Genomic DNA, 13,484 nt, shown 5'->3' with positions numbered 1-13,484 from the left:
CTCTCACTTTGTCACAGCTTACCCTTCCCCCTCCCCATATCCTCAAGTCCATTCTCTAGTAGGTCTGTGTCTTTATTCCCGTCTAACCCCTAGGTTCTTCATGACCTTTTTATTTTTCTTAGATTCCATATATATATGTTAGCATACGGTATTTGTTTTTCTCTTTCTGACTTACTTCACTCTGTATGACAGACTCTAGGTCCATCCACCTCACTACAAATACCTCAATTTCCTTTCTTTTTATGGCTGAGTAATATTCCATTGTATGTATGTGCCACATCTTCTTTATCCATTCATCCAATGACGGACACTTAGGTAGGGGAGCACGCAGTCTTAACCACTGTGCCACCAGGGAAGTCCCTGATATTGCAATTGTGATGGGTGGTGTTTAGAAGTAGCTTTTAATATAAGTAGGCAAAACCACTAGTGCAAACAGGAGCTATGTAGAGAACCATAATGCTATTAAATGTTATAATTCTATATTTTTGTTATAGCAACATATATGACATGGATATTTCATTTCCTTGAACCATAGTAATTTTTGAAAATTTGAAATATTTATATTGAGATAGTCATTCTTTCTACAAAGATTAGACTGTTAATTTTTAATTACCTATAAATTAGTAACACCATGTGTCAAATATAAATCAGTTTAGTATTTTAGATTGTTAGAACATTTAAAATCATTTTAAAAGCACTGATTCATAGCTTACCTTTGATATTATTATTTTAAAATACCATAGTGACTCAGAGTGATTGAAAGCAGATAATTATTAAGTAACCAGAGACTTTAAGGGCAAGATTATAAAATATTCTTAGGCTAATGAAACAAATTGCTTAAATAACATGTATTTATTAGAAAATACTAAATCATAAATATTTTATAAAGATACCACCCATATCTTTAGCTGAGGACTAGTAAATGAGGCATTTTTGTATTTTGATCTCATTAATAAGAACTTAATGGTGGTTGAAGCTCAATGAATGAAATAAAGTTCCTCTCAGTGGAGACTATATCTCTAATTAAATTTCTTTTTCCACTTGACTTCCAGCTTTTACTGAGCTCTTCCACCTATATAACTTAATTTCAAATCTTATTATATTTTTTTTTTGCGGTACGCGGGCCTCCCATTGTTGTGGCCTCTCCCATTGTGGAGCACAGGCTCCGGACATGCAGGCTCAGTGGCCATGGCTCACAGGCCCAGCCGCTCCGCGGCATGTGGGATCCTCCCAGACCAGGGCACGAACCCATGTCCCCTGCATTGGCAGGCGGACTCTCAACCACTGTGCCACCAGGGAAGCCCAGCCAAATTTTATTAATTTTTCTTCTTCTATTTGTATGTCATCCACCTGATAGTTTAACTTCAGACCATTAAATAAAAAACAAAGTTTACTTCCCTTTTCATTCTAGATAGTTAAATTGGATCAGGGACTTCTTTCTACCTTTTAATTATTTTGAGAGTTTTTAAAAAATAAAAATTTCTAGGAGCTCTTCAATATAAAGCCACAGAAAAACAGTACAACCTTCTTTTAGCATCTTAAACCTCCATATTATATTTTTATGTTTGAATTTATCTTCACCTCTCCCTCCTCCAAAAATGCTTTAGCATTTTTCAAACTTTCCTATGAAATGTAGGTAAGAACGTTTTAGAAATTTTAGAAACATTGACAAAATTGTTACCAATTGCAGGTATTACATGATCAAATTATTTGTCCCTTGAGTTGATGTTCTGGAAGTGATAGAGAAGAAAACAAGAAATTAAGCAAAATATAAAAAGTATTCAGTTATAAACTGATCACATATTTTTCCTATAGTTTTGTAATTCTGTGAGTCACCTCAAAATCTAGTATTGTTCTTATGATTGATTTTTCAATAAATGCAACATTGACATTTGTTTGGAGGAAATGAAGACTTGCTTACCTATACTTAGAGTCCATTTGGGCACTAATGGTACTGATATTCACATATTGCAATCTTTTTTTTTTTTTTTTTTTGCAGTTTTACTAAAGGGAGGAAAAAAAGAGGAAGAAAAGCCATTTAGAGACTGTGCAGATGTATATCAAGCTGGTTTTAATAAAAGTGGAATCTACACTATTTATATTAATAATATGCCAGAACCCAAAAAGGTAAAACCAGAAGTGTTTGTTTATGAGATGTAAAGCAGATCCTAGTTGAATTGCTGAATAATCAGATTGATTTGTGGGCTTGTTAAACTGAAAATATTTGTGCCTGAGCTCTTTTCTCCCAAAGATACTCTGTTTCCCAGGTCCATAAAAGATGAAAACCCTATTGTACAGACCTCTTCCAACCCTCACATATCCCATCCCTATTTCACACACAGTTTTCCATTTACTCTCTGCTCATTCCTGGAATGTCCCATTGTTCGTAAATGCTTGCCTTGTACAGATTACATGTTGAAGTCACATATACTTCAAGTGCATGGAGATGAGTTAGGAACCATCTTCTAAAGTCCCAAGGACCCAGATGGTACACATCATCTACATTTCAAATACCGTGGAGAGAGAGCTAGAGACATGTTTCTAGAACCACTCCTCCTATTTGGGTAGAGAAACATATTCGATCTTAACTCATAATCTTGAAAGGATTTGCTTTTCATATTTACCTAAGAGAGTGTGTTGGAGGATAGTTTTCATCAGTATATTGAACAGAATCCAAAGTAAACTCTGAAGTAAGAAAACACTGTCTTGCTGTCACACCTCCTCTATATACACTTTCTCCCTATTTATTCATTAAATCATCCATCCATTCCTTCATTCAATACATATTAAGTGTATGTCATTTATTTGTCAGTAAATGACTAGGGACATAATATAAAACAGTTCCCAGTGTAGTGGTGAAGACAGACAATTACGCAGAAATTATAACATACTGTAGAAGTGTAGTGATAGAGGCTGCTTGAAGCAGGGTTTATGGAGAGCCTTGAAGAAAGCCCTGTTTTTCAACGTATAAAAAACTTTAGCCAGATGCTCAAGACCCCAAGAGGACCACCTGCCCTTGCAGTGCTTTATCCTCAAAAGATGGAACAATTTTTCTCCTTTCATTGCCCCACCTAAATTACCAGTCCTTTGTCCCCATTTCCTCTGGGTACTGTGCAAATGCTCTTGGAAGGCTTTCCCCGATTCCCTCAAGCAACTTTGCATGACTCTCTCACTACCAGAATTCTATGAAGCAAGGATTTTACTTTCATCTTTGATTTCCCAGGACCCAGAATAGTTTCTGGCACATAATATGTCCTCAGTAAATATGTGCTGAAATGAATGAATAAATAAATGACCTGCTGATGATAATACCAACACTTCTGTGTAGTATATAGTAAGTAAACCTAACTTACTTAGTCATTCTGATTGTTAGTTTCCTTTGATGGGTGAGAGAAATGGATCATGGAGACCAGTTTGCCAGATGTCACAGATGTCACACATATGTCAAGAGGGAGAGTCTGGACTCTACTATCCTCTCTGCTGATTTCAGTGAAAATTAGTGGTTTAAGTTAGCTCAATGATTTTTCCCTTTGCTGGAACAAAATTTTCTTCTGAAAAGAGGTCTTCCATACTGACCTATAACAGGGGGAAGAGATAGAGAAAGTGCAGGGGGTAAAAAAGGTGGCAGGCAGTTATGGACATTGCTACCTGGGTCACCTACCAGAGAAGTATGGTTTCACTGTATTTCATTTTGGGCTTCTGTGCAAAATTTCACTGAATCGGGTGTTCCATATCTTAAAAAAAAAAAAAAAAAATGTGAAGGTACAATAGCAAGTTTAGGAGTAAAGAGGAGAGGGTAATTTATTGTAAAAATGAGCTTTTTGAATCCTTTGGATCATATGACAGGAAACCTTCCTACTCTGCTTACTGATATCTTAAAATCATACTTAAGTTTAAATTCAATTCATACATGTGCACAGGCATGTATGCACACCCACACACTGACACACCATACAGATGGCATGTGAAGTGTGTTAGAAACTGTCCTGGGGGAGAGAAGTGGAGCTAACATAAAGACTTTCTGCAATTTACCTGTTTTGCTGCCCAAGACCTGACAGAACCCCTAAATGATTGTCACGTCCCCTCTAACATAATGACTATAAAAATAAAGTTAACTAAAAATATTGTGATCTTCCTTTTAAACTGTTAATAATTATATAATTATAATAATTATAATAATTATATGTATGAATATATAAATAAAATAATTTTTAAAGTTTTTAGATTAACTTTTACACTTTCAGAATCTTTTTCAGTCCGTCACCAATACTACCACGTGGCCCTTAGTGAGAGCATTACAAGTAAAGTTTGACCATTCCATTAAATTTAAGTCATGTAAATTCATAACTCTATTCTAGTTCAAAATGTTTTGAGATGCAAATAATGCACAGGCTGTTTGCAGAACCACTGCTTCTGTTAGGGTGGAAGAAAAGTATCCTAACTCATAATCTTGAATAACTCATAAACTTGAATAATAACTCATAAACTTGAACAATAACTTATAAACTTAAATAAATTTGCTTTTTTAAAAGATTACATGAAAGAGTGGGTTAGAGGATCCAGTTCACTAGTTCAGTGGCTGACTTCTATGTTGGTTTCACAACGATAACATGATTTAAATTTACGCCTCTGCAAAATAATGAATTTTACATATTATAGAGCTTCGGTGTTGTTCTTAAAAAAAATCTAAAACATTAAATCAACAAATGCCAAATACCTGCTAAATTAAACTTACTAGATTTAGTCCCAGGGAAAAATATTACCCCAAACAGATTAGCAATCATATCAATACAGGCCTGTAAGAGGCAAATTTTATCACTATAGAAACAGCCCCATGGCGCTTCAGATGGAAGAAGGATAAATTCACGTCATTTGTACTGTCATTAGATTTAGTTTAATTGGAAATAATAGCAGAGCATGGTGAGAGGGGGAGATAACTGACCATAAGGAAGAAAGACTTTGGCCTTCCTCTTGACTTAAGTGTTCATTCCCTTGTTTTATTCTTTCTCTTTTCTGATCATGATCCTCTCACAAGTAGTAATATTGTTCTGTTCTGGAGATGGATACTTTAGGCTGATGCACCTGCCCTTTCTGGTAGGTAGCAAGTTTTGTTTTAAATCCCTTATTATATTCACATAGCTTAACATTAGTGAGAACAAATATTGTGCGAACTTCCCCAATGTAATTTAGAAACTGATTAATATAATAGTTCAAAAGTACTGTGTATTTACAGTTTGCCAGGTTCTATTCTAAGCACTTTAGATATATATCCTCACTTGTTTACTCCTTTCAATAACTCTATGATATAGGTGCTCCCAATATCCCTATTTTAGAAAAATAACTTGCCCAAATCACATAGTAAATATTGAACACAGACTTTGTAACAAAGGAATTAACTCTAGACTGTACCATCTTAAGAGGGGACTAAGTAGGATAATTACTTATATTAGTATTGACTGAAGCCGTACCATTCATAATTTTTTATAGGAACCTATGTGAATGACACGGCTAAGAGTTTATTGTCAGAAAATTATGTTCTGATTGTAAGCCATCCCACTTCTTCATTTTCTTTTCTTATTTTGATATAAATAATTGGTATCCTCTCAGTTCTATAAAAAGTGCTTGGAAAATGCATCTTTAGGACCTTCATCCTTCCATGTAGATTATACTTTGGAGCTATAAAGTTTGGTGCTAATCGTGGATATGCTTAACAAAAACTTTGCTCATTTTAATGCTTGCAGAAGTTCTAGCAAGGGTAAGAAACTCAAGGCAAGCCTATATAAAAACAAAACAAAAAGTTCAATTATGTATGATATAAGATATGGATCAATCAATTAAATTGGCCTATTTAGGCAATTAACAAAAACTATTAATAGGAATTATTAATTTTAGGCAGAGTGAGAGTTGCAAGTATACACAATTGTTACACAGTTGTTTTGACTGACATCATTCCTTGCCAAGAAAGACTGTCTGCAAAAGTTAGAAGAGTGTTATCTTTTCAAATATGACATGGAAGCCAAAGGCAGTTTTCTAGGACAATTAAAATTTTCAAGCAGATAGAAAATGAGAATTAGATCATTTATATATTTATTTTTTACTCTTTTTCATCATTAACGGCTCATGGTTATCTTCCTCTCTGAATTCCCTTCAATGCATGTTAGTAGGGAATAGGATTTTTCCTTTTATTTCATGTTTCTAAAACCAAATGTACTATAACCAGCTTAGTTTCATTCACTAAAACAAACCATTAAATCATAACTCTGATTATCGTAAAATATTTAAAAATTTGTTTCTGAATTTATAATTTCCCTAATTCTTGGAAAAGGACTATAACAAATGTATTGAGCCTTTTTTATTTAAGGTTATGGAAAAATAATTAACACTCACAAGGTTAATCATTCCAACTTGCACATGGCATAAAAGCATAAGAACTATGTGAATCGAATTTCCCCTTTTTGTTTGGGTTTAAATCGTTATATTATGTTAAAGGATATTTAATGCTTGAAAGCTTTGACCTTGCCTGGGATAGGAGCCAGTTCAATCTTTTCTCGAATAGAGTTAAGCCCAAGTCATATGATCAATAAATGCAACAGGCATAGTAAATGTAGTGGGGCCTGTGTCTATAGGAAGGACACTGCCAGATAGCACAAACCATACCATGTTGGCGAAGGAACTTTTCAAGTCCTTTCATATCTCAAATCTTTTGAAACCAACCACCTAATTTTTTTAACTTCCTTCATCTGTTAAGCATAGACTTTTTATTTTTCTTCTGACTAGAAATAACATGGTCTTTTGTGTGTGTGTGCTAGCATGAATCCAGCTTCATATATATATGTACATATACATATATATATATATACATATACACGTACACTAAAAAGCATGCTCAAAGATTGGTGTTGCCAGTATTATTAACAAGAAGCTGGTAATTGTAATCATAAGGACAGTTTATTGAATATCTATATATTTTGGCTTTATATGTTCTATATTATTCATAACAAATTATACATAATAAATTATGTGAAATATATATAATAGCTGTTATTAATATATGAGATATTATATACATAGAGTACATGTGCACAATATAAATACATATTATCTCATCTGTAAAATGCATCTAAGAGATTAATGACAAAGCTTAGTATGTGCCAAACACTGTTCTAAAAACTCCATATGCATTGACTCATTTAATCCTTGCAAAAGATCCATGACATAGCTTGAGAGAGCAGAGGTGGAACTTGAACACAGGCAATGTTGCACCTGAGTCCATGCCCCTAACCAATGTGTCATTCAGTTCTATTGTGTCCACATTCCACAAATGGCAGCTGTTATCCTTGCTGTTATTACTGAGTCCTAATAAGAATTGTAGAGCGTAAGTCTAACCTCTTAAGTTCTCTGCACTTTAGCTTCCAAAGGCTGTAATCTGCCTGGGTAACTTCTCTCTCCTCTGGGCAACTTTCTCTGGGTCTTTACCTAAGAAGTACTCCCAACACATCTTAACATTTTCAAGTCACTAGATACCTTTGTTTAAAAGGAAAGTTGTCTTTTTCTAAAATTAGTGAGTGATTTTAAAACTTTTTAAGTGCATAGAATTTTAATAACATAGATAATAGTAATAAAAAAACTGTAAAGAACAGTTTTCTCTACACACTCTATATTTATAGATGTAGTTATTCCTTTCCCTGACTGTGTTAAGTGGACTTTATAGGTTTGCAAACACAGTTTGGCAAACTTTTAATCAATCAGTGTCCATTAGGAAATCAAAATCTGGAAAAAAAATTCTAGAATAACCAGTCAAGGCAGGGTAAAATATAATTTAAAAACAAGTGAAATTAGTTTCCTCTAACAAAATATTTCCTTGACATTTTCACTCACTCTTATCTGTTTTACCAGTAAAGTTCCATTTGGCCACTTGTGTTGAATCACCAACTATGCCCTCTGTAAACTGTGCCATCTGGATTTTATTCTTATAGAAATCCTTCAGTCTCTCTCTTCAAGGTCACTAATGGCTCCTTCATTTTAAATTTAAGTGTGTATTTTCTTAATCTTTATTTGTCTTGACTTGTCTGGAATATTTGATTAAGTAGATTATTCCCCCAACTCAAAATCCATCCCCAGCTTTCACTGCATTCCATTAATCAAGTTTTCCTATTTTATGTCTTTCCTTATTGCATCTCTAGTTTTTCAACAAATATTCATTTAGTACCTGCTAGGCTACTGTCCCTACTGCTCTAGGCACCAGGGACAGTAGCAAATAAAATGAAGTTCCTGCCTGTCTAAAGTTTATTGGTGTCTTTTATCTCCATCAGTTGTTCACCAAAGCCCATTCTTGGACCCGACCCTCCCCCCACATCTGTTTCCACTTTTTTTTTTTTTTTACTTCTTTAAAATTCCATCTTTGTGCTATCAACTACTGCTTTCAAGAAGATTACCCCTAATATAATTTTGAATTAGGTAAACAGGGGGTTCAAATCCTAGATCCAGTACCTGTTATATTAATAATAACCATTGGTAAGTTGCTGAAATACTCAAAGCCTTAGGTTTTTCATCTGCAAAATGGAGATAATAATCATACCTACATCACAGGGTTCTTGTGAGATAAATTAGAAAATGCGTGTAAAGTGTTTAAATTATCTAGCAGTTAAAAGGCATACTATTGTTATGACTATTTCTTTCTTAGTCCCTCATGCTCTTATCCTTATTCTTACCCTTGATCTACCTACAGTTAGATCATCTCTAACTGATCTATAAACTCCCCCTTTTGGATGACTATGCTATCTGAAACCCTAGGTGTTCAAAACCATGATCATTTTCTTTTCTCACATGTTAGCTCTCTTCCTTAAATTTCTCATTTAGATTACTGACTCTATTATTCTCAGGTCACTAGAGTTGAAAATTGTGGATTCCCACATCTCTTTAACTCTACAGGGGCACTCAGTGTTTTAACTTTTAGGTGTTTTGAGGAAATTATCCGTATTTCGTTCATCATAATATCGCCAGTTGTAACACAGAATCAATGCCCAAAAATGCTTGTTGGGTGAAAAAAATTGAATTAGAATTAAGGAAGACAAAAGACTAGATGGAGGTTATCTTGAGGACAAAGAGCAGGTGCATAGAGGTTAAGGGATTAGTAGAGGGAGAACTTTAGGACAGGGAGAGGAATTTCAAATCTGTGATCTTGGAGGTGAGTCACTTCCTAGTGATAATGAATACATACTGATGGGTGCATGTTCAAATTAGAGGAAGAGCCCTCAGGAGAGCATTTTGCCTATTTTTGTATGCTCACAGTTAAGTATGTACCTCCTAGTTCCTTTTACTCCGAGGAGGTACATGGACAATTTGTCCTTTGAATAACAGTTCTTGCCATTGTTTTCATACCCTTTAGCGATTTGAGCTCCAAATTTAATGCCTCAAGGAAAACACTTGAGGTTTTCCTTTAATCAGGCTCTTTGCCCACACAGCGTGCCTGCTGCTGTTGCCTCATATCTACACCTTTAGCCAGCCTCCAAATTGCTTTAGTAGTCAATTGCCGGGGGAATGATGTTCCCCAAAGCTGAGCCCTTGAATAATCAAGCTGCCACATTTATGCTACATCAATTACAGTGATTGCTCTCCAAAGATAATGCCATTACAGATACGTTTCTCTCCTTGGGTGGACTCTGGGGGAAATGAATCAATTTCTAAGTAAATAGTATTATATTTAGAAAAATTGAAATAAGCATAATCTTTGAAAGATTTGGATAACTTTTCCACATGGGAAAGAAATGCTTCTCACAGTCAGAAGGAATACAGTATGTCATGTTCTCTTCTTATTGTTCGTGACAAAAATTCAAGCAAATAATGTGTTCTCCATATGCTGGGGACCAAATTTTGCCTCTAATGTAATACTGAACCATCAAGAATAATTATTGTTGTATATGAGCATGTAGGAGTTAATATACAATGAAATGTGTAATAGCTAAATATAAATGATTTTTTAAATATTATTTTTCCAAAACCTTTATTATTAGTATATTGTGATTTAACAAATTAAAGATAGAAAATTCCAAATCTTATGTTTTAGCAATAAAATGGTCTGTAACTTTGGAAACTTTTAGTAGCATTTTAAAAAATTGAATATACATAGTGCCTATTACCATTTAAGACAAACTTTCTAAAAATAATTTTTATAGTCTGTGACTGAGACAATTTTCAGCTGACTGATTTAAACCTTTACAAGTAATTTATCATTTGATGGGATTTAATCAGAAACAACTCAAATACAGGAAGAAATAGCCAATAAAATGTCTAAATTAATATTTTCAACATGGCAGTTTTTATTATTTTTGTCTGTAGGCCTATCCATCCTATTTCTGTCCTAAAGCATATCTGATACCTGTTTGTTTAAAATAGACATAATTTTCACTTGACTTTATTTTCCCTTTGTCAGGTATTTTGCAATATGGATCTCACTGGGGGAGGTTGGACTGTAATACAGCATCGTGAAGATGGAAGTCTAGATTTCCAAAGAGGTTGGAAAGAATATAAAATGGTAAGATGGAAGAATTTACATAGTTTTTGATGTTTTATCATGAGATTTTCTTCACTACACTATGTGATAAACTTTTGTATTTTTAAATGTCTTTCAGTTATTTAAAAAATAAAATGATAACGTTTGTGACATTATTCTCATTAAATACAAAACACTTATAAATCTTTTTCAGTAAATGATTTCCACGTGTGCATCAGAAGGAAAAATATATTACTGAAATTATTTAGTGAACTATTACATATTGTCTGAATTTGTTCCTGGTTGAATGAGGGTGGAGGAAGCTAGAATTTAGACCCAGGCTGTGTACATGAGCCAGGACAAGGAAAGTGTGCAGGGCTGTGGGCTGTGGTGCAGGACTGGGAGGTACTACCAATGGCTTCACTCACATGGCTGGCAAGTTGTTGCTGGCTATGGACTGAGAACTCCTCGATGTGGTTAAGTTGGGCTTCTCCCAGTACAGTGATCCAGGGTCATCAGACTTACTAAGTGGCAGTTGACATCCCTCAAGCACAAAAATAGAACCTTCCAGTCCTTTTTAAGATTTATTAGACCCAGAAATGGCATGGTTTCACTTCCACTACATTCTTTTAGTTAAAGTTGATGACAGGGCCAGTCCAGATTCAAAGTGAGACAAGTACACAAGGGTGTGAACTGTGAGGCATGATTCACTGAGGTCTCCAAAATACCAGCAGACATCATCATCATCATCATGATCACCATCATCATATCTAACCCTTTCAATGTTTAATATGTGTAAGCCTCATACATAAATTCTTACGTAATTTTTATATCAAACCTATTATACAAAATTACTTGTGAGAACATAGGATAAAGGTGATGTTGCCGAGCAAGGGCTCGTTGCCTAAGGTTTGTAGAAGCCAATACTATGGCACAGGCTTTTGAGAAAAGAAAGAGCTTTTATTTCGAGGTCAGCCAGTAAGGAGACAAGAGGCAAGGCTCTTCAAGTCTGTCTCCACAGTCCAGGGATCAGGGTGAAATTTAAAGGATCAGGGGAATCTCAAACATAGAAGCTGATTGGCTAGGCTTGAATCAGTCCATATAAGCTGCTGGAACCCAGAGTTTTCATATTAAAAGATTTCTTGCTCTGTGAAGAGCTCCAGGAGCAACATTTCTATTCTTTGAGTTCTGTAGACTGAAGATTCTTGGTTCTGGGGTCACCCTGGAGACATGGCTTCCTGTCTTACACATGCACTGTTCTAGTCTTTACTCTGCCACTTACAAATGGAGTGATTTTTGGCAAATCACTTAACCCATACCTTAACTTTCTCACTTGTTAAAAGAGTACGTTAATAATAGTACCTCATCTGCCTTGCAGGGATGTTGTGAGGATTAGCTATAAGTAAAGCTCTTGGCACATTGAATTGTCAGTAAATAGTAAATATTATCATGATCCAAGATTAAAACATCAAAGACTGCAAATTTTTTTCTTTACTCTGGCAAAAATATTATTTTGCAAATCACCTTAAATCATGATTATTTTCACCACTAAAATGAGACATGAAGCAGTTATCTGAGAATTAGACTATAAATATAGATTCTGGCAAGTCTGAAATACATTATTATTAATACTAATGGTAAAAGAAAATTTGATATAAAGTTGTCATCACAGTGACTTTCCAAAATGGTGACTTACTAGCTGTAAGCATCTGCTGCCTTGGCAAACTAGGCACGTTAAGTAAGAGAGACTGACGTATGAAGGATGGCATTGATTCATGTCTTATAAGCATTTACCAAATGTATATATTTTAAGCAATTTTTTAAATTATTGGAATGCGACTGAATTATTGTTTATTCACAATAACCAAAAGCCCCAAACTTTTGTGAAGTTTACTCCTCTCCCTTTTTTATTTATTTTTTATTTTTTTCCCCTTTTTTAAAGTAGAAAGACTATCATGTTTTATTCAAACTCGAACAATTTATCCTCTGAGTGTCAATTCTGCATGGTCAGAAATGAGATAAACTCCAAACTTCTGAAACATTTTGGCAAAAATGAGTCTGATGATATCTTTTTGTTTTAATTAAAAGAATTTATTATATGTTATAACTTGGTTAATTTTCACCAAAACACATGGTATAAAGTGTTTCTTCCAGAGCTTTTCTTTCACCTAAAGACAAAATAATGACTCCACAAAGAATGGATATAGACCCCTTATGCCAACGCTTATCAGTCACACCCACTTCTGCTCCCTGAATCAGAACTTGCTGCTAGGGTGTACATCCTTTGGGAAAAAGAACTTCTTGGCGTGTACCACTTCTTCCTCAGTCTTCCCTGATGTTTTATATGCAGTAAGATGCTTCACTTCTTTCTCAGGCACTGAGTATAGAAATAAAGTTTTATCCCTTCTTCTTTTCTGCCTTTCCTCCCTCCTTCCCTTTATTCTGGTTGACATCTATGGGCTGCCTCTTGCTTCATAAGGTCTCCAGAACAATATGTTAAAATTACCAACACATGAAATTACAAATATATAATGATAATTTTTAAACCTCTCTCAACATGGAAGATTTGCAATTTATTTGATTCTTAACATTGGCTTTAAGCCTACAAAATCTTTTACCTAAGCTTTGTTTTCACTTAAACTTCTTTATGAGGAGATTAAGCAAAACCTGGTTTATGGATTTGTAAAGATGTTTGCTGAGAGGGAAGTCTGGAGTGGGCTTTTAAAATGAGGCACTTAAGGAACTATATTAACTCCTTCGAGCCATAAGGATACCATTTAGTGGCCTCCAGCAATAACACTTACCAGGAGTACTTTTGCTAATAAAACCCAATCAAGCTAGGAGTTCCAAACAGTACCCCAGTGGCCTAACTTTACAGAAGGTAGTGACTAATGCCCTAGAGACAACCTGTCTTTGTATGGAAAACAATTACCCATATAAACAGAGCTTCCTACTGACAAACAAGTATTTCAGGCTGAGCACAATACCTTCT

At 34.7% G+C, this 13,484-nt stretch overlaps 1 protein-coding gene across 2 annotated transcripts in view; it reads left to right on the top strand.

Moving 5' to 3' along the window:
• The window catches only part of ANGPT1 (angiopoietin 1), a 251,656-nt gene that overhangs the window by 194,070 nt on the left and 44,102 nt on the right, over positions 1-13,484 (top strand). For both annotated transcript variants that reach the window (XM_004282936.4, XM_012537839.3), the window contains exons 5-6: positions 2,000-2,127; positions 10,433-10,534. In XM_004282936.4, coding sequence (XP_004282984.1) covers positions 2,000-2,127; positions 10,433-10,534 — 230 coding nt within the window. The remainder of the gene's footprint in view (positions 1-1,999; positions 2,128-10,432; positions 10,535-13,484) is intronic.

Source organism: Orcinus orca, chromosome 17 (genome assembly GCF_937001465.1).
Source record: "Orcinus orca chromosome 17, mOrcOrc1.1, whole genome shotgun sequence".
Taxonomy (NCBI): Eukaryota; Metazoa; Chordata; class Mammalia; order Artiodactyla; family Delphinidae; genus Orcinus; species Orcinus orca.
The sequence above is the reverse complement of the archived record's forward strand: the minus strand, read 5'-3'. Positions and strand labels throughout refer to the sequence as shown.